The sequence below is a fragment of the Solanum dulcamara genome, chromosome 7, assembly GCF_947179165.1.
Source record: "Solanum dulcamara chromosome 7, daSolDulc1.2, whole genome shotgun sequence".
Classification (NCBI taxonomy): Eukaryota; Viridiplantae; Streptophyta; class Magnoliopsida; order Solanales; family Solanaceae; genus Solanum; species Solanum dulcamara.
Window position 1 is genome coordinate 68,475,844 of NC_077243.1, and position 22,749 is coordinate 68,498,592.

General features: G+C 33.6%; 2 protein-coding genes and 1 pseudogene across 3 annotated transcripts; 2 read left to right on the forward strand and 1 right to left on the reverse strand.

Moving 5' to 3' along the window:
* The first annotated feature begins 4,189 nt into the window (after positions 1 to 4,189).
* Positions 4,190 to 7,287, forward strand: LOC129895920 (probable calcium-binding protein CML41). Its single transcript, XM_055971707.1, has 3 exons — positions 4,190 to 4,468; positions 5,496 to 6,514; positions 7,074 to 7,287. The coding sequence occupies exons 1-2, from the start codon at positions 4,270 to 4,272 to the stop codon at positions 5,867 to 5,869; spliced, it is 573 nt and encodes a 190-aa protein (XP_055827682.1). The 5' UTR covers positions 4,190 to 4,269; the 3' UTR covers positions 5,870 to 6,514; positions 7,074 to 7,287.
* A 443-nt stretch (positions 7,288 to 7,730) lies between these two features.
* On the forward strand, positions 7,731 to 14,291 carry LOC129895622 (inositol monophosphatase 3-like; annotated as a pseudogene).
* Positions 14,292 to 15,573: 1,282 nt separating this feature from the next.
* LOC129895621 (probable arabinosyltransferase ARAD1) lies at positions 15,574 to 21,691 on the reverse strand. 2 transcript variants are annotated; one of them, XM_055971351.1, is made up of 5 exons: positions 21,455 to 21,691; positions 20,967 to 21,372; positions 16,561 to 16,857; positions 16,384 to 16,479; positions 15,574 to 16,106 (listed from the first exon to the last, which is right to left on the reverse strand). In XM_055971351.1, exons 2-5 carry the CDS (start codon positions 21,360 to 21,362, stop codon positions 15,690 to 15,692), a joined length of 1,206 nt encoding a protein of 401 aa, XP_055827326.1. In that variant the 5' UTR covers positions 21,363 to 21,372; positions 21,455 to 21,691; the 3' UTR covers positions 15,574 to 15,689. The 2 variants fall into 2 exon arrangements, with proteins under 2 accessions (XP_055827326.1, XP_055827325.1); XM_055971350.1 differs by having other exon boundaries at positions 20,967 to 21,691.
* Between the last annotated feature and the right edge of the window lie 1,058 nt (positions 21,692 to 22,749).

The window sequence follows — 22,749 nt, forward strand, 5'->3', positions numbered from 1 at the left end:
TTCTTGTTTGTTTGCTTACTTGTTGAAGATGGATCATTTTCCTCATTGACCTGCTGCTTTTCCTTCTGCAAAAAAGCTTTCATAGTGGTTCTAAAGGCTTTTATTTGATCTTCCTGGTTTGTTTCCTCCCTTTGGTCAGGATCATCCTCATCTTCAGAATGAGTGACCCTGTACTCATCAATCAAATCCTCTAAGATGTCTCCTTTTCTAAGTGCATACCTCTCATTAGATGTATCTTGAATTTGTAGAGGGGTCACATATATGCCTGCTTGTTTTGGCACAAGAACATAGTTCACACTTGGTTGTCCAGATTTCATGTCCTGAACAAATTTCTTTTTAATAGCATCCCTCTTCTTTTTACTCAAAGATAGAGTACTTTTATTGTTCAGAAGCTGACCTACTGCACCCTGGTTTTGTTCACTGCTCTTTGGAGATTTAGCACCTTCCTTATCAGTCACATTAATCTGAAGCATGTCCTCAGAAACCTGTTGAACATCCTCTTGTTGAACCTGCCTGTTGGACCTTATGGCTGCTGAAAAAGTGGTTGCAGGGGCTGTAGAGTCTCTCCTATGGTCTACCAATAGATGTTCCCTCCCCCTGGGTTCCCCTTCCTACATATTAGTGAGTTTCTCCTGTATTCCCCCAACCTCACCTCCACAGACTTCTTCAGCCACAACAGCAATATTATTTAAGACATTAAAAGTATTGGGGGAGCCATGGTGGTGTGGGAGCATTGAGTCAATACCTGGGATGGCATTGTTGCATTCCACATTAAGCAAATCAGTATTAGGATCAGATCTAGTAGTATCTGCAGGTTTGCTTGCTTTCTTCACATGTAGTACCTACTGCATGGGATTGTGGGGACTGGGATTCACTATTGTATGGGGATGAGGGGGTTGGCTCTGGACTCCAGAGTCAACATTACAAGTTTGGATATTACAAATATTAGAGTTAGAGTTAATAATCATACCTGCCTGTTGCTGATTTCTTACTTGATGGTTGTTGTTGGTCTTGTGTTGGAGAGGTACAGAACTTTTCCCTTGTAGCATGAGGCTTTGTGTTTTGCTCTTTTGTGTTTGTTGTTGGTGGTGACAAAATAAAGGGTAGGCATTTGCAAAAAAAAAACGAAAAAAAGGCTCAAATAATAATAATATATATATATTCCAATTGGAGTCTCATCATTTACTCCAACTATGTTACTCCAATCGGAGGAACATATTAATTTAATATGTTCATGATGCATATTAAATTGCACGACATACTATTATCGTTTGATTGATACTTCAAACCTAGTTTTTGTATAAAATACTTCGACGAGATTTGAAGTAGGGGGTATTTGTAAACATTAGAATTATATTGGATTTAAATCCGTAAATTAATTTAGACTATATTAAATTCAAGAAAATAGTCCAAATGATGTGGCAATCCAAGTCGAATTAAATGAGCCACTAAAATCACACCACGTGTCAAATTTATATGGCAATCCAAGTCAAATTAAATAAGCCATTAGAATCATGCCACATGTCAAAGTTAGGTGGCAATCCAAGTCAAATTAAATAAGCCACTAAAATCATGTCACATGTCAAAGTTAGGTGGCAATCCAGGTCAAATTAAATAAGCCACTAAAATCATGTCACATGTCAAAGTTATGTGGCAATCTAAGTCAAATTAAATGAGCCACTAGAATAATGTCACGTATCTATGTGACATGTTCTGACCAATCAAATTAAAACTCTTCAACAAAGAAATCTGATTGGTCAATTCAAACCAACCAATCAAATCACACCCTCATACCACTCCCTACAACTATAAATAGGGGTCCTCATTATTCTGAGAAGGTTTTTTTTTGAAGAACAAGAAGCAAGAAGAGAGCTCGTGGATCAAAGACCGCAAATTCTCTACAAAGCTATAAAGTTCAAGTAATCAAATTCAAGTTCAAGTTCAAGGTCAAGAACGAAGAAGAATATCAAGAAGATCAAGATCAAGTTACTTGTTCATATTTATTGTTCGTCATAACCATACAAGTGTTCGTGACGAATAATTCAAATCCAAATTTGAAGACGAAGATTCAAGATCAAGCTATTCAAGCCCTTGACTCTAAATCAAATTCAAGTTCAACGTGTTTCATATTATTTGAAGAATCAGAGGATTATCATAGAGATTGTAACCCGTACTACATTTTGAAATCAAATATTACACTTTGTTGCTCCAATTTTCCGGTCTTGATTATTTATTTTTCTCGGCTCGAAAATTTATTGTTTACACTATTTTCTACCTTCACTAATTTTTTTTTCGATCATTTTCAACCTTCAATGTCACCATTCACCATATTTTTTTAATTTATTTTTTTTAAAAAAAGACATACTTTTTCTTCTTCGATTCAAATTAAAAAGTTATTGGAAATGATCAATGGGATGATGAAGTGAACGATGACTTCTCTCTGCAGCTTAGAAAAGAATTGAAAAGCAACACTGAGAAGAAATGAGCTACATTTGCACATGAATTCTGTTTCTCCTCAACATTGGACCGTGTTATTTCCATTTTGTGTTCAAATGTCTCCATAAGTTTGTACTCCTTATTTTATTGATAAAACTTAGCTTTCAACCTTTTTGTTGACAACCAAAAGATTTCACATTTTTTGCATCACAACTAATTAATAGAATTAAAATGGATCACTCAAAATATATTCAAAAAAGTTTATATTTGTGAAATCGATGAAAATGGTGGAATGGAAGCAGTGGACAGAGATGGAAGATGAAGATGAAGGAAGAAATGACTAATATAGAAGATATAAGAAGTACTTTAATGGAGAAGAAAGTATTTGGGGAAGACAACAAAATAAAAAAAATATCACATATACGATTTTATAATTCAATTTTTTATCTTTATTTTTTTCACGCGCTTTTAAGTGAGTGCACTCATTCTCTCTGCCAGTCACATCTTAGGGGAGTATTTAATTTACTTAAAAGATGTTAAGGGGAGTATTTAAACGTTAGTATAATTAAAGTGTTAAAATAAGTTTTGCAGCCAAATTTAATTTTTTTTTGATATATTTAATCTGTATTATATTTATATATTCTCTATAATAATATTTTTCTATAGCGATCGACAAACGAAACTATTATGGAGAAGTTAGACTTTACTACATTCTTTTTAGTAGGGTTGGTATTTTTGTACGCAGCAATACCAACAAGAGGAGTTAGTGCAAGGTCAATTTTTAGTGACCCAAAGGAAGCTTCTGTGAAATTTCCCCTTTCGTCAATAGTCTCCTAATTTATCATGCCTTACAATTTCCTAGAAAATTCCACAGCTCACTTTATTTGGGACATTACTTGACGTCATCTCCTTTTTTCCTTTTACTTTTTAACGTAACAACCAAGCATTTTACTTAATACTTACCAACAGATCTCGTAACGACTAAGACACTAAGAAAAGTCAATTTCAAAGACTTTTAAAAGTAGAAGCAGATTTATAATTTAAATTTTTTAAATTTTTATGTATAATAACATCAAGTTAATATATTATTAAATTCACAATCAAATATTTATAAAAATTCAAATTTTTTAACACACATGCAAAACTTAAATAGGCCTTATACGTACTCTCTTATCATATAATGAGAATTGATCATATCCAAAATCGTTACCTTAACCATAACGAGGTGGATTCCCAAGGCAAGGCTATTAAACTTTTGTGGACCCTCCATATGTCGTCTATTGCTCAAGGGACTGTTTTTTCATGTATAAATTATAATGCAAGAATTATTTATATAGTGAATTTTGTTATGTGGTGGATAAATATGAAGAAGTTTTTATGCACGGATTATTTACTTTAAGAATTTTTTGTTTTTAGTTACTCTTATCCACATACTTTTAATACACGTATTTTAATTTACTCAACATTTCATCCTTCACAAAAAAATACACATTTTTATAATTTATGCAAGATTAATAACAATAGGTAGCTTATCGAGGCTTAACCCAATGTTAAATTAAATTGTATGAAGATTATTATTTCGTAATAAAACTAACGAAACGTTTTATATAATAAAACAAACGACCACTTAAAATTTTTGAAATATGATTGGAACTTTCATAGTATGTTACATAAGTGACTTTTCAACTTTTAGTGGTGTAGTTCACATCTGCTAAGCACTTTTTGGTCTATATAAATTGTCACAATTAGGAAGCAACAAACCAAATTACTTCTACTTCACTTTGGCTTGAGAGTCCACATATTGATAATCATATTATCAATATCCATTTATTCATGGAATCAATTAAACTACCAAAATCTTTTAGTTTTTCTTCACATTATAAAAACCTTAGAGTAATCTTACCAAGGCTTAGATCAAAGTCCTCAAATTCAAGCCAAAATTCTCCAAAATCACCAAATATATCACGACGAAATTCATCGAAAGAAGACGAGTTTAGAGAAGTGTTCCGTCATTTTGATACCAATAACGATGGTAATTTTTTAATGTAGTTCCGCAAATGTGCAATTTATTATTTAAATTTATTTAATTTAATTTTTGAATAGAACTAATATTTCTATTTGTGAAATAGAAATGTTTGTTTTCATATATTCCTTTTGAACTGACTATCAAAAACTACGCAGTGTACATACCTAGGTATATATATATTCTCATATCCTAAAGAGATTTGTATGTATTTCTTCAATCAATATATGAATAATATCTCTTTATGGAAGTCTGGTTTGGCGCCTCAAAACCTTTTCTTGGTTCTACTTTATTTTATTTGATATGTTTTACTCTACAATATAATTCCTAACAAAATGGCTATGAAAAATCAGTTAGTAGTTAAGCAAGGAATTTGGTAAAGATGATCAATATTGTTTCCCAAATCTATATATACATATATATACCTGCCTACCTGGTATAATTTTTATATACATAGTGTAATTTTTCAACAACTATGTTCAACTTGTTAAGAATAAGGATAACCCATGTGTACGTCACCCCTCCTTTAACTGCATTTGATTTACATACATTATATGAAAAATGATAGGAGCTCTAGTAGGAGTCCTTAACTAGCTAGATAATTATTCTAATTCAAACTAATTAATTCTTGTAGTAGGTTGTAGCTTTTATATATATATAGAGAGAGAGAGAGGGAGAGAACAGAAAGAACAGTTTAGAAAGTACACTATTAATTAAGACATTTGAGTGCCAATGCTGACTCTATTTAAAGTAGAGTCATGACAACCTCATTGTGTATGTATGTTCTACATGTCTCCTATATATACAAAACAACCACATATGATAAGCTACAAGCTGAGTTTGAATTAGACTTGAGTAATATAATATAATCTAGTAAGGACTCCTACTATTCCTATCTTTTTTCACCTGATGTATGTAAATCGCCTAACTGACCACCCTTCATTTTATATTGCAATATTTCTTCAAGGAAAATTCAGTATGCACCTCAAAGCCTTTCGTTAATTCTGTTTTGTTGTATAACAACATTTCCTAACAGGTAAAATATCGGCTTTCGAGCTAAGAGCATATTTTGGATCCATAGGAGAACATATGTCACATGAAAATGCTCAAGAAATCATAGACGAACTCGATACAGACGGTGATAGTTTCATAGATTTTGAAGATTTTAAGAAATTGTTGCTTCAAAAAGAAGGAAGTATTGAAGATGATGAATCCTTAAAGTCAGCATTTGAGATGTATGAACTTGAAAAAGGTTGTGGTCGGATTACACCTAAAAGCTTGCAGAGAGTTTTAAGTCGTTTAGGGGATTCAAAATCTTATGACGAATGTGTCAATATGATCCAAGTTTATGACACTGATGGTAACGGGGAACTTGATTATCATGAATTTCGCCAAATGATGACGACTTAATTAACAAATAAATTTAAGTATAAGTAAAACAAAAAAAATAAAGAAGACCATGGAATTGAGTGGCTGAGACAACAAAATGTAATGAAAAACTAGTGGTGATCTTCAAGGTGGAGAACTACAATGAAGTAATGGCGGATGAATGTAAATGAACCTTTGTAAAAAAATTACCTATGGGAGGCCAAAAATTGAGGAAATTAGGACAAAATTCTTGAAGCAAATTCCATTGGAATGAAAGTGAAAATCAGGGTCTATGATTACAGACATGTTTTTTTTTTATTTCAACAATGAATCTGATCTTAATAATGTTATTTTCAGAAGATTTTTTATTATTCTCTCGATCCTTAATGCGAATGTTTAAATGGTCACTAGATTTCAATCTCTATGAATAAACTTCTTTAGTATCAATTTGGGTGCTATTGCTGGAACTCAAATATCATGTATTCAGTTGAAATAATCTTCGATAGATCATTGCTCAAATTGGTACTTCACTTAAAGTTGTTTCCACTGTATCGACAGCAACTCTAACTTGCCAGAGGTAAGAATTGAGGTTGACTTGCAAGAACCCCTTCCTAGAGCAGTTCGGGTCGGGTTAGAAGGCCAAGGAACATGATTGGATGGTTATAAACAAAAGCTTCACTATGATTAGTAAGTGTCATGAAAATTGTATAAAAATTAAACTTATTTGTGCCTTTTTGTGCTACTATTCGTATTTTTTCTCTGGTGTCTTTTTTCATGAAATTTCTCTCTTTATTTATGATTTGCGCTTAAAATCACAATGCATTTTTGAGCTTTTTCACATTATTTTGCTTTTGATAATACTGAATATTGAAACTTACAGGTTACTCTGACTATTCTATGAATCTTGTAAGAATAGAAATAGAAACAAGAATAGTATATAGAATCCTATTTGAGAAATGATTAGTATATAAAATCCTACTTGGAAAAAAGTTAGTATATAAAATTCTACTGGGGAAAGGATTAATATAGAAAATCCTACTTTTAGTATATAGAATCTTACTTTAGTTTGGTTCTTTCTTACACTTGTGTGCATCCCTACTTAGAATCCCCTCCTTAACTTCATATCTATGTTATTCCTACTTTTCATATTGCTTTTACTTTTCAAGCTCAGTCGGTGTATGATGCCTATTGAGTACATGTTGTTTTGGTACTCATACTACACTATGCATCTGTTTTTGTGATGCAGGTCCGAGCACCAGCTACCAGCGTTTATTCGAGCCTGCAGCATTCTGACTTCGGAGGCAAGGGTGAGTACATGGCGTCCTGGATTTACCTGTCTCCTTTTATGTATAGTTGACTAGTTTTTTTTATTTTTTGAGACAAGTCTTTTGTTTCTGTGGTCCACTTTTGGGACTTGTACTCTTTTATTAGACAAATCTATATATGTGACTTTCAGGTTCTGGAGGGATCTTTTGTTATATATATTTTTGGCTTGCTTCCGCTTACTCCGTTGTAAAATTATGTTAATAGTTTAATTTCTGGTTTAGTTTCCACTCTTGATCCCATTACTTGCATACGAGTCATTTTACCTACTGATGGGTATAGTAGGTGTCATCATTACTTGAGAAATCGGATCGTTACAACTATCCACTAAAATTTGTTCAAATAGGAATAGGAACAAGAACAGTATATATAAAAAATCCTATTCGAAAAAGGATTAGTATATAGAATTCTATTCAGAAAAGGATTAGGATAGAGTTTCCCATTTGAAAAGGATTAGTAGATATAATCCTATCGGAAAATGTTTATTATGTAGAATCCTACTTGAAAAAAGATTAGTATATATAAGTGTATATAAATAGAGTCTCAATCTAATTATATAGATACACAACTCAATAATATTTTCTCTTTTTCTTCCCATCACTCAATTAAAATAAGATGGCGCAAAATGTTTCACTTGAAGAGTTTCTTGATGTCGCTATTGAAGCAGCTAAGAAAGCTGGAGAGTTAATTCATCAAGGATTCTACAAGACTAAGCATGTTGAGCACAAAGGAGTGGTGGATTTAGTCACAGAGACTGATAAGGCATGTGGAGATTTCATTTTTAATCATCTCAAGCAACGTTTCCCCAACCATAAGTTCATTGGTGAAGAAACAACTGCTGCTTGCGGAAATTTTGAGTTGACTGATGAACAACTGTTGGGTTTTAAAAGTGTGAATGAGAAATGAAAGATTGTGACTGTTTCAAAAGGTTGTGACTTTTCCGAAGGGTTATGATCGTTCCGAAAGATTGTGATTTTCCAAAAGGTTGTGACTTTTCCAAAAAAAAAAGTTGTAACTTTTTTGAAGAGTTGTAATTTTTCTGAAAGATTGTGACTTTAGTAAAGGGTTGTGACTTTTCCGATAAGCCACAATAAGCACTTGTTCACACTACCCTTTGTTGTCTATAAATAGAGGATTTTCCTCTCATTTTTAAATATTGAATTTCTCCCTCTTATGCATATATTTTCTTACAAATAAAGTTGAGTCTTTGTGTGATTTTGTTGCTGGCTTTTGAGCTCGCTGAAATTATTGAAGTTTGAGATACCGCTACTTCTTTAATAGTTTATCCGTTTAATCTTGGGAGGAAATAATCCATAACCTCGGGTACAGTGAGGGGATTAAATTCCTTAAGGACACACAGTGAATTTTGTGGACTCGAATATTTTTTTTTATTTTCATCTTTATAGTTTATGGTTTGCTAACCTTAATACAGGAGAAATAACAAACTTAAGGAATTTAATTTATTTTCTCTTGTATCTTACGGTTCTGGAGATTAAAACCTTTATGATTTTCTACTCTGTCTGAATCTAATACTGATTTGAAGAGTATAAAAACTTCATCATTATTCAAGATTCATTCGGTTAATAATTGGAAGAACATAAAAATTTCATCGTTAAACTAGAAACAAGTTGTATATTTCTGCTTCATCTTATATTCTATTTGGAGGGGTGGAGACTAAAATCGAAAGACTTTCTACTCCAGTGATTAACTTGATTCAAAGAAATAAAATCTTCATCAAGTTAATTGAGTTTTTATTTTTCTCAATTTGAAGAATATAAAAACTTCATCGAATTGAGCAAAAATCCCTATTTGGTTATTCTGTTGTTTAACACTACTTTTGTTTTGTCAAATAGAATAGGAGATACAAATGTATCAAGTTTTGAAGTAAACACAATGCCTTCAACCAGTAGAACACCAGTTTCTACAGCAATGGCTACTGTAGAAAAGCCTGAAAAGTTTACTGGTATTGACTTCAAACGTTGGCAGAAAAAGATGTTCTTCTATCTGACTACACTCAGTATACAGCGGTTTATAAATGAAGATATTCCTGTGGTAGAGAAAGGAACTCCTGACAACAAAAAGTTTATTGTGACTGAGGCATGGACACATTCTGATTTTCTTTGCAAGAACTACATACTCAATGGATTAGAAGATGATTTGTATAACGTCTTCAGTGTTTGTAAAACCTCTAAAGAACTCTGGTATGCTCTTGAGAAAAAATACAAAATTGAAGATGCAGGTTTAAAGAAGTTTGTGGCTGCAAAATTTTTGGATTATAAGATGGTTGATAGCAAGAATGTGATGTCTCAAGTCCAAGAACTACAAGTCATTATTCATGATCTCCTGGCAGAAGGTATGATCAAATTCAATAGTTTTTGTTGTTAAAATTGTTGAATGTGTTATTGATTTTAAATTATCCATTGAAGGTATGATCATAAACGGAACATTTCAAGTAGTCACATTAATCGAGAAATTGTCTCCTTCATGGAAAGACTTCAAAAATTATTTGAAGTACAAGCGAAAGGGGATGACTCTTGAAGACTTGATTGGTCGTCTTAGGATCGAGGAAGACAACAAGGTTGCCAAAACGAAGGCTAGAGGAAACTCAACAATTATGGGAACAAATATTGTTGAGGATGGTCCAAATAAATCAAAAAAGTGGAAGAAACTTTCTGGACCGAAGAACTATCATAGTAAAAAGAAGTTCAAAGGAGACTGCCACAACTGTGGAAAAACTGGACATAAGGCTGTGGAATATCGTGCTCCATGAAGAAAAAGAAGAAAGGTCAAACCAACATGGTTGATACAAATGGGGATGTTGAAAATTTATGTGCAATGTTGAACCGAATGCAACTTGATAGGAAATTCCAAACAATGGGGGCTTGATTCAGGAGCCACGTAACATGTTTGTGCAGTCCGAGAAGTCTTCACTACTTATTCCCCTGTCGTACCTGATGAGACTATCTATATGGAAAATTCTGCAACGGCTAAGGTTGAAAAATATGATAGAATATTCCTGAAAATTACATTCGATAAGGTGGCGACGCTGAACAAAGATGGTCATGTTCCAGAAATGAGAAAAAACTAGGTTTCTGCCGGTCTTCTTATCAAAAATGGATTCAAGTGCGTTCTAGTTTCAGACAAAGTAGTTGTTAGTAAGAATGAAATGTATTTAGGAAAACGCTACCTCACTGAGAGCCTTTTCAAACTGGATGTAATGGTTGTTAATAATAATAAAGTTCAAGCTTCTTCGAACTTATTTGAGTCAAATAATTTATGGCATTCACATTTAGGACATGTCAATTATAAAATCTTGCGAAAACTAATCAACTTAAACGTATTGCCTAACTTTGAGTGTAATAAATCAAAATGTCAAGTATGTGTTGAATCTAAGTATGCTAAGCATCCTTATAAATCTATTGAAAGGAATTCTAGTCCCTTAGAATTGATTTACACAGACATTTGTGATATGAAGTCAACACCAACTCGTGGTGAAAAAAATATATTTTATAACTTTTATTAAGGATTGCACTAGATATTGTTATGTCTATTTGTTGAATAGTAAGGATGAAGCAATAGAAGCATTTAGATAATACAAAACTAAAGTTGAAAATCAGTTGAATAAAAAGATAAAAATGATAAGAAATGATATAGGTGGAGAGTATGAATCTCCTTTTGCAGAAATATATTTGAAAAATGGAATCATCCATCAAACTACTGTCCCTTACTCACCTCAATCAAATGGAATTGCAGAAAGGAAAAACCGAACTTTCAAGAAAATGTTGAATGTCGTACTTATAAGTTCAGGTTTACCGCAAAGCTTGTAGGGGGAAGCCATCCTTACAGCAAATCGAATACTCAATAGAGTTCCCTACATCAAAGCATAGTCTATTTCATATGAGAAATGGAAAGAAAGAAAACCAAACTTGAAATATTTCAAAATGTGGGAGTGTCTAGCCAAATTCCAAGTTCCTAAACCTAAGAGGGTCACAATAGGACCTAAGACCGTGGACTGTGTTTTCATTGGATATGCTACAAATAGTAAAGCATGTCGATTTTTGGTTCCTAAGTCCAAACATCTGGATATTCATAACAATACGATAATAGAATCAGATAATGCTGATTTTTTTGAACATATTTATCCATATAAAACTAGATTTGAAGTATCTAGTGAAGGGTCTAAACGACATCGAGAAGAAGCAAAGAAGAATGTACCTGATAAAGAGAATTCAAGGCTCAGTAAACATCAAAGGACATCTACTTCATTTGGATCTGATTTTGCAACATTTCTTCTTGAACATGAGCCTCAAACATTCAAAGAAGCTATGTTCGCTGTGGACTTATATTTTTGGAAAGAGGTTGTCAAAGTGAGATTGATTCAATCTTGAGAAACCATATTTGGGAATTGGTTGATCTTCCTCCAGGAAACAAACTTTTGGGTTCAAAATGGATTTTTAAAAGAAAAGTGAAAGCTGATGGAACTATTGAAAAATATAAGGCAAGACTTGTCGTTAAAGGATTTAGACAGAAAGAAGGTCTTGACTATTTTGAAATCCATCAAATGAATGTAAAACCAACTTTCTTAAATGGAGAATTGAAGGAAGAAATTTACATGGAACAACCCGAGGGCTTTGTGGTTCTTGGTAAAGAAACAATATTTGCAAACTTGTTAAGTCACTTTATGGACTAAAATAAGCACCAAAACAATGGCACGCAAAGTTTGACTAAACCATGTTAACAAATGGATTTAAGATTAATGAGTGTGATAAATGTGTTTACATTAAAGACCCTCCAAACAAAGTTGTCATTATTTGTTTATATGTGGATGATATGCTAATAATGAGTAATGACATTGCAAACATAAATTCTACTAAGCGTATGCTTTCTAGTAAATTTGATATGAAAGATCTAGGAGTTGTCGATTTGATATTGGAAATTAAAATTCACAAAACTCCTCAAGTTCTAGCGTTGTCTCAAACTCATTATATCCAAAAGGTACTTGAAAAATACAAGTACTTAAACTTCAAAAATACAAAAACACCTATTGATGTGAACCTTGATCTTGCTAAGAATAAAGGTGAAAGTCAAGCTCAATTGGATTATGCAAGAGTGTTGGAAAGTGTGATATACATCATGAACTGTACACGGCCAGACATAGCTTGTGCTATAAGTAAATTGTGTCGATACACAAGTAATCTCAACCAAAATCATTGGATGACAATGAAATGAGTTTTGGGGTATTTAGAACACACTCAAAACTTTGCTTTGCATTACAATAAGTATCCAACAGTTGTTGAAAGATATAGTGATGCAAATTGGATTACTGGGTCAACTAAAACTAAGTCCACAAGTGGATATGTTTTTACCATTCGTGGAGGAGTGATATCTTGAAAATCTTTCAAACAAACATGTATAGCTCGCTCTACAATGGAGTTTGAGTTTATAGCCTTAGACAAGGCCGGTGAAGAAGCAGAATGGCTCCGAAATTTCTTAGAAGATATTCCATTTTGGCCCAAACCAATGGCTCCTATATGCATACATTGTGATAGTCAAGTTGCAATAGGAACAACTAGGAGCGTTGTGTATAACGGTAAGCCTCGTCACATACGACGAAGACATAATACCGTTAGACAACTTCTCTAGTGGAATTATCCCAATTAACTATGTAAATTCAAAGGATAATGTGTCGGGCTTTACTAGAGAGGGAGTTGAGCGATCATCAAAGAAAATAGGACTATCGTCGAGGACAAATCATCGTGGTGGTAACTCTATCTAGAACAATGGAGATCCCAAGATCTAGGTTCAAGTAGACCAAACAAAGTCATTGATCACGGTTCAACATTGTCAAAATAATTTTTATGATCCAGTCTCATGATGCGACAATGTTCAGTAACAAGGATAAGACATTAGGACCTTTTAATGATATCTAAGTTTGATACAAGGCATATCAAATGGTGTTTCTACGGGATAACACATTTAGATATCACCTATGTAAGTGTGAAGTGTAAGCCGCTTCAAGGAGAATCCGGTAAGGCTAGTTCTCTATGCACTTATGAACCAAGAAGTGTTCATGACTGAAACGAACAAAACAATGAGAACCAAAAACAGTTAAAGGGTTGATTGTGTGACTTATGTTGTCTAGGTATACACCAAAGCTCGACGGTTCAAAGATATCAAATCTATCGATTGATCAAGTATATCCGATATATGTTCACTATAAAAAGTTCAAAGGGAAACCTACTAATCCAAATGCAATTAATTCTTACTTACAAATCACACAGTTTTTCATGCATATGTTTTAACAATAGCCATTTCCCCATTCATGTGGGGGATTGTTGGGTTTTAAAGGTGTGAATGAGAAATGAAATGTTGTGACATTTTCAAAAGCTTGTGACTTTTTTAAAGGGTTGTGATCGTTCCGAAAGGTGTGACTTTTGCAAAAGAAAAAAAATTGTGATTTTTCTGAAAGGTTGTGACTTTAATGAAGGGTTGTGACTTTTTCGATAAGCCACAATAAACACATGTTCACACTATCCTTTGTTGTCTATAAATAAAATATTTTTCTCTCATTTTTAAACATTGAATTTCTTGGATAGGACAGAACCACTAACTTTGTGCACGGGTTCCCTTTTGTTTGCGTATCAATTGGTCTCACAATTAACAAGAAACCAACGGTTGGTGTTGTTTACAACCGCTTTTCACTGGAATCGATGGGAAAGGTGCTTTTCTCAATGGGAAACCTATCAAAGTATCTTCACAATCTTAACTTGTGAATGCTCTTGTTGGTACAGAGGCTGGAACAAACAGGGACAAGGCAACTGTAGATACTACTACAGGGAGAATTAATAGATTGCTTTTTAGGGTTAGGTCCCTCAGGATGTGTGGTTCTTGTGCATTAAATCTATGTGGAGTGGCGTGTGGAAGGCTTGATATCTTCTACGAAATTGAATTTGGTGGTCCTTGGGATGTGGCAGCTGGTGCTGTTATAGTGAAAGAAGTTGGAGGCTTTGTGTTTGATCCATCTGGTTCACAATTTGACCTCACAGCTCGACGGGTAGCTGCTAGAAACGCTCATCTCAAGGATGCATTTATCAATGCCTTGAATGAAACAGAATGAGAATTATGGAAAACGGAAAGATGATGCATGAAGGAAAGTGTAAGAATAGGAATAGAAACAAGAAGAGTATAAAAAATCCTACTTGAAAAATGATTATACTATGGTGTCTATAAATAGAATCTCAATGTAATTATGTAAAAACATAATTCAATAATATTTTTCTAATCAGTTTTTGTAGGTTATAAATATTTGATTTCTTCTTAGATATTGAGTACGGAAATTTCTATGTACACTACTCTTCCTTTCTCAAAAACAGGTGTAATTTGTATCCATTGAGTGAATTAGAAGTTTTGCAGAATTTGAGGTACCACTATTCTAATAAAGTAAATCATTCTATTATAGGAGGATAACGCACTTTAGGCCTGTTCCAGGTCAGTCTCTCAAAGAAAGGAAAATACGTTATGATATATTCCATAACCTCGCATGCTAAAAAAAATACTCATTTTCCATTCTTTCATCTTTGTTTTTACTATTATTATTTCTTAAATAGTATTTATTGTTTATATATTATTGAATACAAATTTAAGTTACCTACTATGGACGAACACTATAAGAAAATATGGAATTAGCTATAGAAATATTTGTTGGTAAGCTGTATCTAATCCACCGTTGAAAAATTCCTAGCTAATTGAATTTTCATACCGTTCATTGCTAATTGGTACCTAAATGATATTAGCATGAGATTTTTATTGTTTAGATATGGAACTTTGTCAGTCGATAATTCCTTATTTTCTAATAGTGATTTCTTTAATTAATATACAAATAATATTTCTTTCAAGGAAATTTGGTTTCACGTGTCAAAACCTTTTCTTGGTTCTACTTTTATTTTATTTGGTACGTTTCACTCTACAATATAGAAATTCCTAACAAAATGGGTATAAAATGTATTGATCAGTGGTGAAGCAAGAAATATCATTACAGATATTCAAAATTCTCTCTCAAATCTCTCTCTCTCTGTGTGTATATATATATATATATAGTATAACTATATATAGTATAACTTTTATATACATAGTCTAATTTTCGAACAAAATGTTCAACTTATTAAGAATAAGGATAACCCATGTGTAATCCCTCCTTTACCTGCATTTGATTTATGTACATTAGGTGAACAATGGTAGTAGGAGTAGGAGTCCTTAACTAGCTATATTAATCATTCTAGTTCAAACTTAATTCTAGTAGGTTGTAGCCTATCATATGTTGATTGTTTTGTATTAAGAGGCAAATCTAAAATTTCAATAACATGAGTATATTACTAGAAAAAATATAGAAGGAAAAAATGTATGTAGAAATTGATCCGTAGACCTCTCGGTAAAAAAGTTGTTTGGGTTCTATATACTATTCTTGTTCCTATTCCTATTCTAACACTATTAAGTATTGTCTAAATAACACTCCAAGTATACCTAATTCAAGCTTCAAAAGCTATCTCCACCAATCTGGCACTTTAAGCCTCCTGTTTCTATGTACAGCAAGTTTTACAGCAGGAAGTTTGTGCTTCACTTGCCTCCATATCATATTTACAGCATCGCCGTTCTTCGGAGGGTACTGATACTCAAAATGATGTGTAATGTTCTTAAGATATCTCCACATTTCAAACCATTTTGTTTTAGAAATGCTCTTGAGCTGATCAAGTATGAAGCCATCTTTCTTAGCCTCCTCGCGTGAGAAGAAGATAGCGAACTTGTTGTAGTCTATTTCGTCCTCATAAGGTAGCTCAATTTTGTCACTCACAATAACAGGGACACAATGACTAACTATGGAATCAAAAAGGCGGCAAGACGATGGGGTATCCCCTGCTGGATCGAGACAGAACTTTGACGAACGCATCCCCTTGGTAGACTGACATGAAAGGATAAACCATCACAGTAAAGAAAAGACACACAATAGGATAAGGAGAAGGGGAGATGAATTTCAAAGTTGACTGTATTTTTCTTTAAGTAAATGAAACTAAATACAGGTTACGCGTACTATTCACTGAATCTCAACTGTTAAACTAAGGCAAAATGTGACAAAAAAGAAGTAAAATGAAGGTCGATAATTTAAGCCATACTTCAGAGGGATCTGATATGTTTCCAGATGTTATGCATTTAAACGGAGGTACAGCAAAATTACTTACTGCATTCACACCTTCCTCTGTGGCTCCAATTGCTTCAAAAACAACATCCTTTTGACTGCTTAATATTTTTTCCAGACGCTTACGGTCTTTCCCTTCCTGTAACACGAATAAGATTTAGCAACTATTTTTGTCATAAAAAATATGAAACTGATTTATTCAGAAATTATATAAACATACAGCTTTTCTCTTTGTCCTCCCCCGGAAGAAAAGGAGTGTTGTGCGAGAATCATATGGGTCTGAGAAGTCATCAGCTTCAAAAGTTTCAACCACGTGTCCATATGGGGCCACAACATCTTTCCTCAAATTAGACACAGATGGAGAAGGGCGACCAAAATCTGCCACGACAAAGATAGCAGCATTTACCTTCTCCCGGTAATGTTTGAAAGCATTTGGATGCTGCATTGGTATTACATGATCTCGACCAGCAGACCTCTTCCAGTATTTTGATTTTTGTAAAATGTCAACAATTTCAGCCTGGAAGAAGAAGCTAAGTCAATGCAGGTAAATAAAATGCAGAAAGGAAGATGGCTATTACCATCCACATAGCAATACTGGAAGAAAAATGTAAAACATATCCTATGTGATTTATCAATCAACACGGTAAGCAACAAAATAATGGCATTCTCTGAAGGTGATGAGGAAATCGATCTAAGCTTGTACTGTTTATGCTACATTAAGAATTTATATTAGCACATCAGTTGCATTGACAAATATAAGAAAGAATCTACCAGGCTATCACCAATTTCCAGTTATAACACATGGTGAAACAGCTAAAAATTGCATAGAATAGTAAAGCAGCTAGCACATAGGACTTGAAGAAATTAAACAAAAAAGAATAAGTCTGAATATATAACCCTATATACAACACTTCTAGGTATTGTAGAGTGTAGACTTCTCTTTACATTAATAAACATATTCTAAACCTACACAATTATGGAAGAGATGCAAGTCTAGACCGACATGGCTACACAACTGCTGCTGTCTTCAAACTTCTACCTGGAGTTAAGACTCATAAGAATCACACACATTTTCATACCCCCTCAAGCTTATTCAAACTTCTAGTGTTGTTTATGCTACATTAAGAATTTAAATTCTAAACCCAAAAGAATGTTACTTTGTTTTTTCTTGGACTAGTCCATGGTGGTAGGCCCCTTCCCAATTTTTCACAACTTAAGGTTATATTTCTTTTATTTCTTTCGTCTTGTAATAACTAGGGGGTAAAGAGATCTTTGCCTAGAATCCATATACAGTAGTGTATTCTATATGCTAACACATATACATAGACAGCACAAGCGTGTTGTTTTAGCAATAATATTCTCCAAGGTGATCACATCATCATACATAAAAAGCTGAAATTTTATTAAGGGTAGAATGTCTTTGCTGTATACAACCTAAATAATTGTACACAAATCTTCTTAGTAAAGCAGCAACTTCTCTACCCGCTCCCCAATTGGATTGACTTATAGAAGTCCTTAACAGAGAAAGTCAAGCTGCTGGATAGCCATATAAACGGTTAATTGATGTGTTTTACATTTCAATCAACAACATTTAGCAATACATCACCACTGGATGAATTAGTAATTCAACTCCTCCAAACCTGCCACTGGAATGTTTTCTGCATTCAGTCAGAGTGAATCGATCCCTAAGGAACCCCTGAAACAGAGCAAGTCAAACTGCTATTTACCTCATTGATCCATGACTCTGGTTGTAATTTGGAGAATTGCAAAGATGTAAATGTTGCAAGTGTTGTTCCTGAGAGTTCGACTTCCTTAGCAGTTGATTCGTCAATGTCATTGGAGATGATTAATGACATGAGAATCAAAGATCAATCTTTGGTCAGTACAAGAATTAGGTCTCAAGATGACAGTATTTTGGACTGTGATAGTGCAAACATTAGTCTTGGCACTGTTTCTCCGCTCTTTGAATTTCAAAAGGCTGAGCGGGCTGCACAGAGAGTGCCCCTAGCTCGTTTCTCAAAACCTGCCCCTTCCAAATGGGATGATGCACAAAAATGGATAGAAAGCCCAACATCTAATAGGCCGATAACTGGGCAGAGCAGTCAAGTTGTTGGATCTCGCAAGATTAGTCATTCTGGATATGGCTATCGGCAACAATCTACAAAAGTTGTAGTTGGAGTTCCTGATCAAAGATTGGTTCCTTATGAGGGTCCTGTTGACACAAAACAGATGGACTCAGGCCAACCAAAGGACAGTGGAGTTCAGAAGTTCGTGAGTTGGGAAGCTGAGCCGCACCCAATTGCTGAATCATATGTTAAGCCAGTGCTCATGATTGAAAAATCCATCGGACAATCAGCAAGTAAGACTAATTTTGATGCACCATACCCTATCAACCAACACCTTGCACTGTAGCTTTAATCCCTTTACATGTGACTGGAAAAGATTTCAGTACTCTTAATATAAATTGAGTCCAAGAATGAGAAATAGTAGTATTGCTAATTCCAGTGTACTTTTTATAAAGATATTGTTATCATCTCTAGTTTGCATTCTATTGTGTGAAGCACGTTCTATTTAGAGGTTGCACAATTATATTCAATAGTCGCTTCATTTGGCATACTGGGTATGTTGTTGTTGTCTCATTTGGCATTCAATTTTTAATGCTTGGCTTCCTCCATGCACTCAAGAGACATTTGTGTTCACTGTTCACTTAATGGGATGGTGCACAGAATATTGTTTTGTCTAATAATTATTGAAAATATCTAAACAAGTATGCTTCAATAACATTCCTTTTAAGCCGAGAGTCAATTGGAAACAACCTCTCTACCTCACAAAGGTAGGGATAAGGTCTGCGTACATCCTACCTTCCCCAGACCCCACTTGTGGGATTACACTAGGTATGTTGTTGTTGTCAATTGAAAGGAAGCTAATTGAAGTCACTCTAATAGTCCCTCCTTCCTAGATAAACTTCACCTACTTCCCTTAATTGAAAGGTTTTCTCTAATTATTCAAACTAATACTGTAAAAGATTGTTTAGGCTTTGAATTGAAATCATTTTATCTAACAACTCCACCTTTTCTGTTTTTCCTTCTCCGAGGACTCGAACAACACTATTAAAGCTACACTACATCGTGTTAGCAGTGATCTTTTACTCTTCCTTTTTTACATTTTAAACCATTCTTTAACCACTTCTCGTAATGCTAATATGAAATCAATTCAAACTTCCTTCTCATAATCACTGAGGAAGTAATGATAGGCCATTATTATGAGTCAAGTGTTTGAGATTAGCATAACATGCCTAGTAGATGATTCTCTCGCCAGTCACAAGCATGTCGTTTACAACAACAATATACCCCATGTAATCCACAAGTGGATCTGGGGAGGGTAGAATGTATACAAACATGAAATACATAAGGAAAACAGATATGGCATATAATAGAGAAATCACTACATAGCATTCAGAAAAAGGACAGGAACAACAACAAAATAATGTGATAACCAAACCAAAGATACAACCGACAGTAACAGAAATCGAAGGACAAGAAACTATGAGGCTAGTACTAATGCTACTAATATAGAAGGAGAAACATGTACGGAGCACCAAGCCTATCCTGCAATGGAACGAGACAACGCAACTACCTACTAACCCTCAACCCTAGTCACAAGCATGTAGTTTTATGAATCAGAAACCAACTATTCAGCCTAAACAGAAATTTCAAAACTCCTTAACCCAATTTTGCAGGGCTTTTCATGGACAAATTAACACAGACAAAGTAATTTTGAGAATCTTGGCTCATATCAGCTATTGATTTCCACATTTACACTCATTACGCTATCAAATAGTATTCTTACCAAGTCTTGAGCTCTCTTTTCTATACATATCAGGAACTGCGTTGTATAAATAAATTGCCCAAGGAAGAAAATAGAAGCTAAAAGAGATAAGAAAAATATTTTTCTGGTCATTTAACAAGACATACGTGGATTACTATATATTTTGGCTCCCATGCCCACTCTCTTCCTATTGAGCATTTCAGACAAAAGAAATGAAATGAGCAGAGTGATAGCTGAATGGATTCCGCTTAAACAAAAATTCAGGCATAAACAAGATATCCTTTTCCTATAATGAAACTAAACAACATAGAACGATAAGAAGCTAAAAATCCTAAACTATACATTATAAGAAGCTCCTAACTGTAACGGCAGCTTGAGAGAGGTATGTACTATGCAACCTTGCTATAGACCATTCAGCAAATGATACTTAAATCCCAAACATTTAGGGGTCGTTTGGTAGCTGGTTAGGAGTTAAGTTATTCATGTATTGAATTCCGCATAAGTAATATACCATAATTGGTAGCATTCTTTTGCTATGATTAAAATTCAACACACCTAATACAGTGTTTGGCTTGCAATTCAAAAATCTCGATAGTATAAGTTATGAGAGAATCTCTATGGATTATTTTATACTAATAGAAAATGGAATAACTAGCACATATGAATAATATTAAACCCTATGTAAAATCTCTATACTACTAATATATGAGTAACTCTAATAAGCTACCAAATTTTCTACACTCGTCCATTTCATTTTTCTTCCATCAAAACATAAAAAGATATCAGAAAAGTGATCACCTGCAGTTGATCATCAAACTTCGACTCCGTATCATTCCCCTGATTACTGTAAGTATCATAGCTCAACGAAGAAAAAAATGGCACAAAGAACACATCAGCTGAATCCGGATTCAAAACCCTAACCGCCTCCTGTTGCTTTGTCCCATTTTCATAATACAACAACGAAGCCAGCATCCAATACTCCACGGTGTGTTGTCTCCTTAACCCAGTGTAATGCGGAAACTCCGGCAGAGTCTCAGCGGTCACTGGAGGACCATCGTAATGCGATCCTTTCAACATTCCAACATTGTACTTCATCCCCAAATCGTACATATAAACATTGAGCGGCCGCTGCCGCGATTGAGTAGCGCTGCTGCAGGACGTAGCGTTACTCGACGGCGGGGACGAGAAAAGCATAAATTTGGATCTGTAATCAATGGTTCGACCACTGTAGAAGAGAGATGCGAAGATAAATAAAATGAATATTGTGAAGCACACAAAATACTTACTATTCATCTTTTCTTTCTCTTGTTTTTGATCTTTGCTAAAGGTTCTTGAACATATGAAGTGGGTTTCTGTAGCTGAATAAATTTTCAACCATTACTATTATTGAGAAATGGAAAAGAGGAATAGATGATGATCGGATCCAAGGAATTAGAGAATGAGAATGTCATGATACATCTATATTCGATCTCTCATGAGAAAATTGAGTTGAAGGTTACAAACAAGTTTCCAATTAAAAAAAAGTGATAACTTTGACAGGTTAAAAGTCAATTTTTCTAGATTAAGTTAAGTATGGGCTAAAATATATTTTTAAAATTTTAATAAAATACAAAAGAAATCTACTCCTTTCCCATTTCAAATTTTATTTTCTCTTTCTTCCTTCTAAAAATTCTCAATTTGTATCTCTTCTTCTTCGAAAAGAACGGAGAAAATTTCTCAACTTTTTGTTCGTCTCTTCTTCTCCATTTTTCCTTCTTCTTTGTCGTCATCCTCTTCTTCATTCTCGTCATCTTGCTTCTCTCATTGTTAGGCTTTTAAAACTCTTCAAAGGTAAAAAAAAAAATTCTTTCTCTCATAGTTAGGGTTTTAATTTTTCTTGTGAAAATGATGATTTAGATTAAAGAAGACGAAAAAGTATATAAATTTAACAAATTTAATAGTTGCATGCCCTAGTAAATATGTTTTTGGGTTGTTTTTATTGTGGTGTATTTTTAAATATATTGTTCTTCTTTAATTTTTGTCATTATACTTTGTAAAAATGAAAAAGTTGTTAAAGTACTTACAGCAACTCCTGAATTACTTACAATAACTGCTTAATTTTCTCAAAGAGTTTAGTGAATCAGTTGCTAAAGTTTCTATAGCAGCTCTTCTGTAGAAGCTTTAGCAATTGTTCCACTCAACTGTAATAAATTAAAGATGAAGTACATGAATTTCTAGATTTGTTCATTTAATGATGTGTTCTTAATATGTTGTTCTTGGTTGTTGTTGTACTCTTTGTGAGAAAAAAAATGTTCTTTTGTAGTTGGTATTGATGTTTGGTTGATGTTCTAGTATTGAGTTTGAAAAATGTGCATATATTGTAACAACCTTAGAATTTGTTGTGAATAAATGAAGCAATTGTTGAAATTGTTATAGCAGGTCTGCCTAATTGCTAACAATAGCTACTGAAATATGTATAACAACTGTTAAATTATTTTATAGCAATTTCAGAATTTATTGCAATAGTTGCTTAATCAATTTCAGCAATTAATTGATTTTCTTTTTTATTTAAAATAATTGATTAAATTAATAGATTATTTTT

Coding starts and splice junctions, on each gene's coding strand:
- LOC129895920 (XM_055971707.1), top strand. CDS start 4,270: ATGGAATCAATTAAACTACCAAAATCTTTTAGTTTTTCTTCACATTAT. Junction 4,469..5,495: donor TTTTGATACCAATAACGATG/GTAATTTTTTAA, acceptor ATTTCCTAACAG/GTAAAATATCGGCTTTCGAG.
- LOC129895621 (XM_055971350.1), bottom strand. CDS start 21,461: ATGAATAGTAAGTATTTTGTGTGCTTCACAATATTCATTTTATTTATC. Junction 16,480..16,560: donor GGAGGACAAAGAGAAAAGCT/GTATGTTTATAT, acceptor TTCGTGTTACAG/GAAGGGAAAGACCGTAAGCG. Junction 16,107..16,383: donor CAGAGGAAGGTGTGAATGCA/GTAAGTAATTTT, acceptor CTTTCATGTCAG/TCTACCAAGGGGATGCGTTC.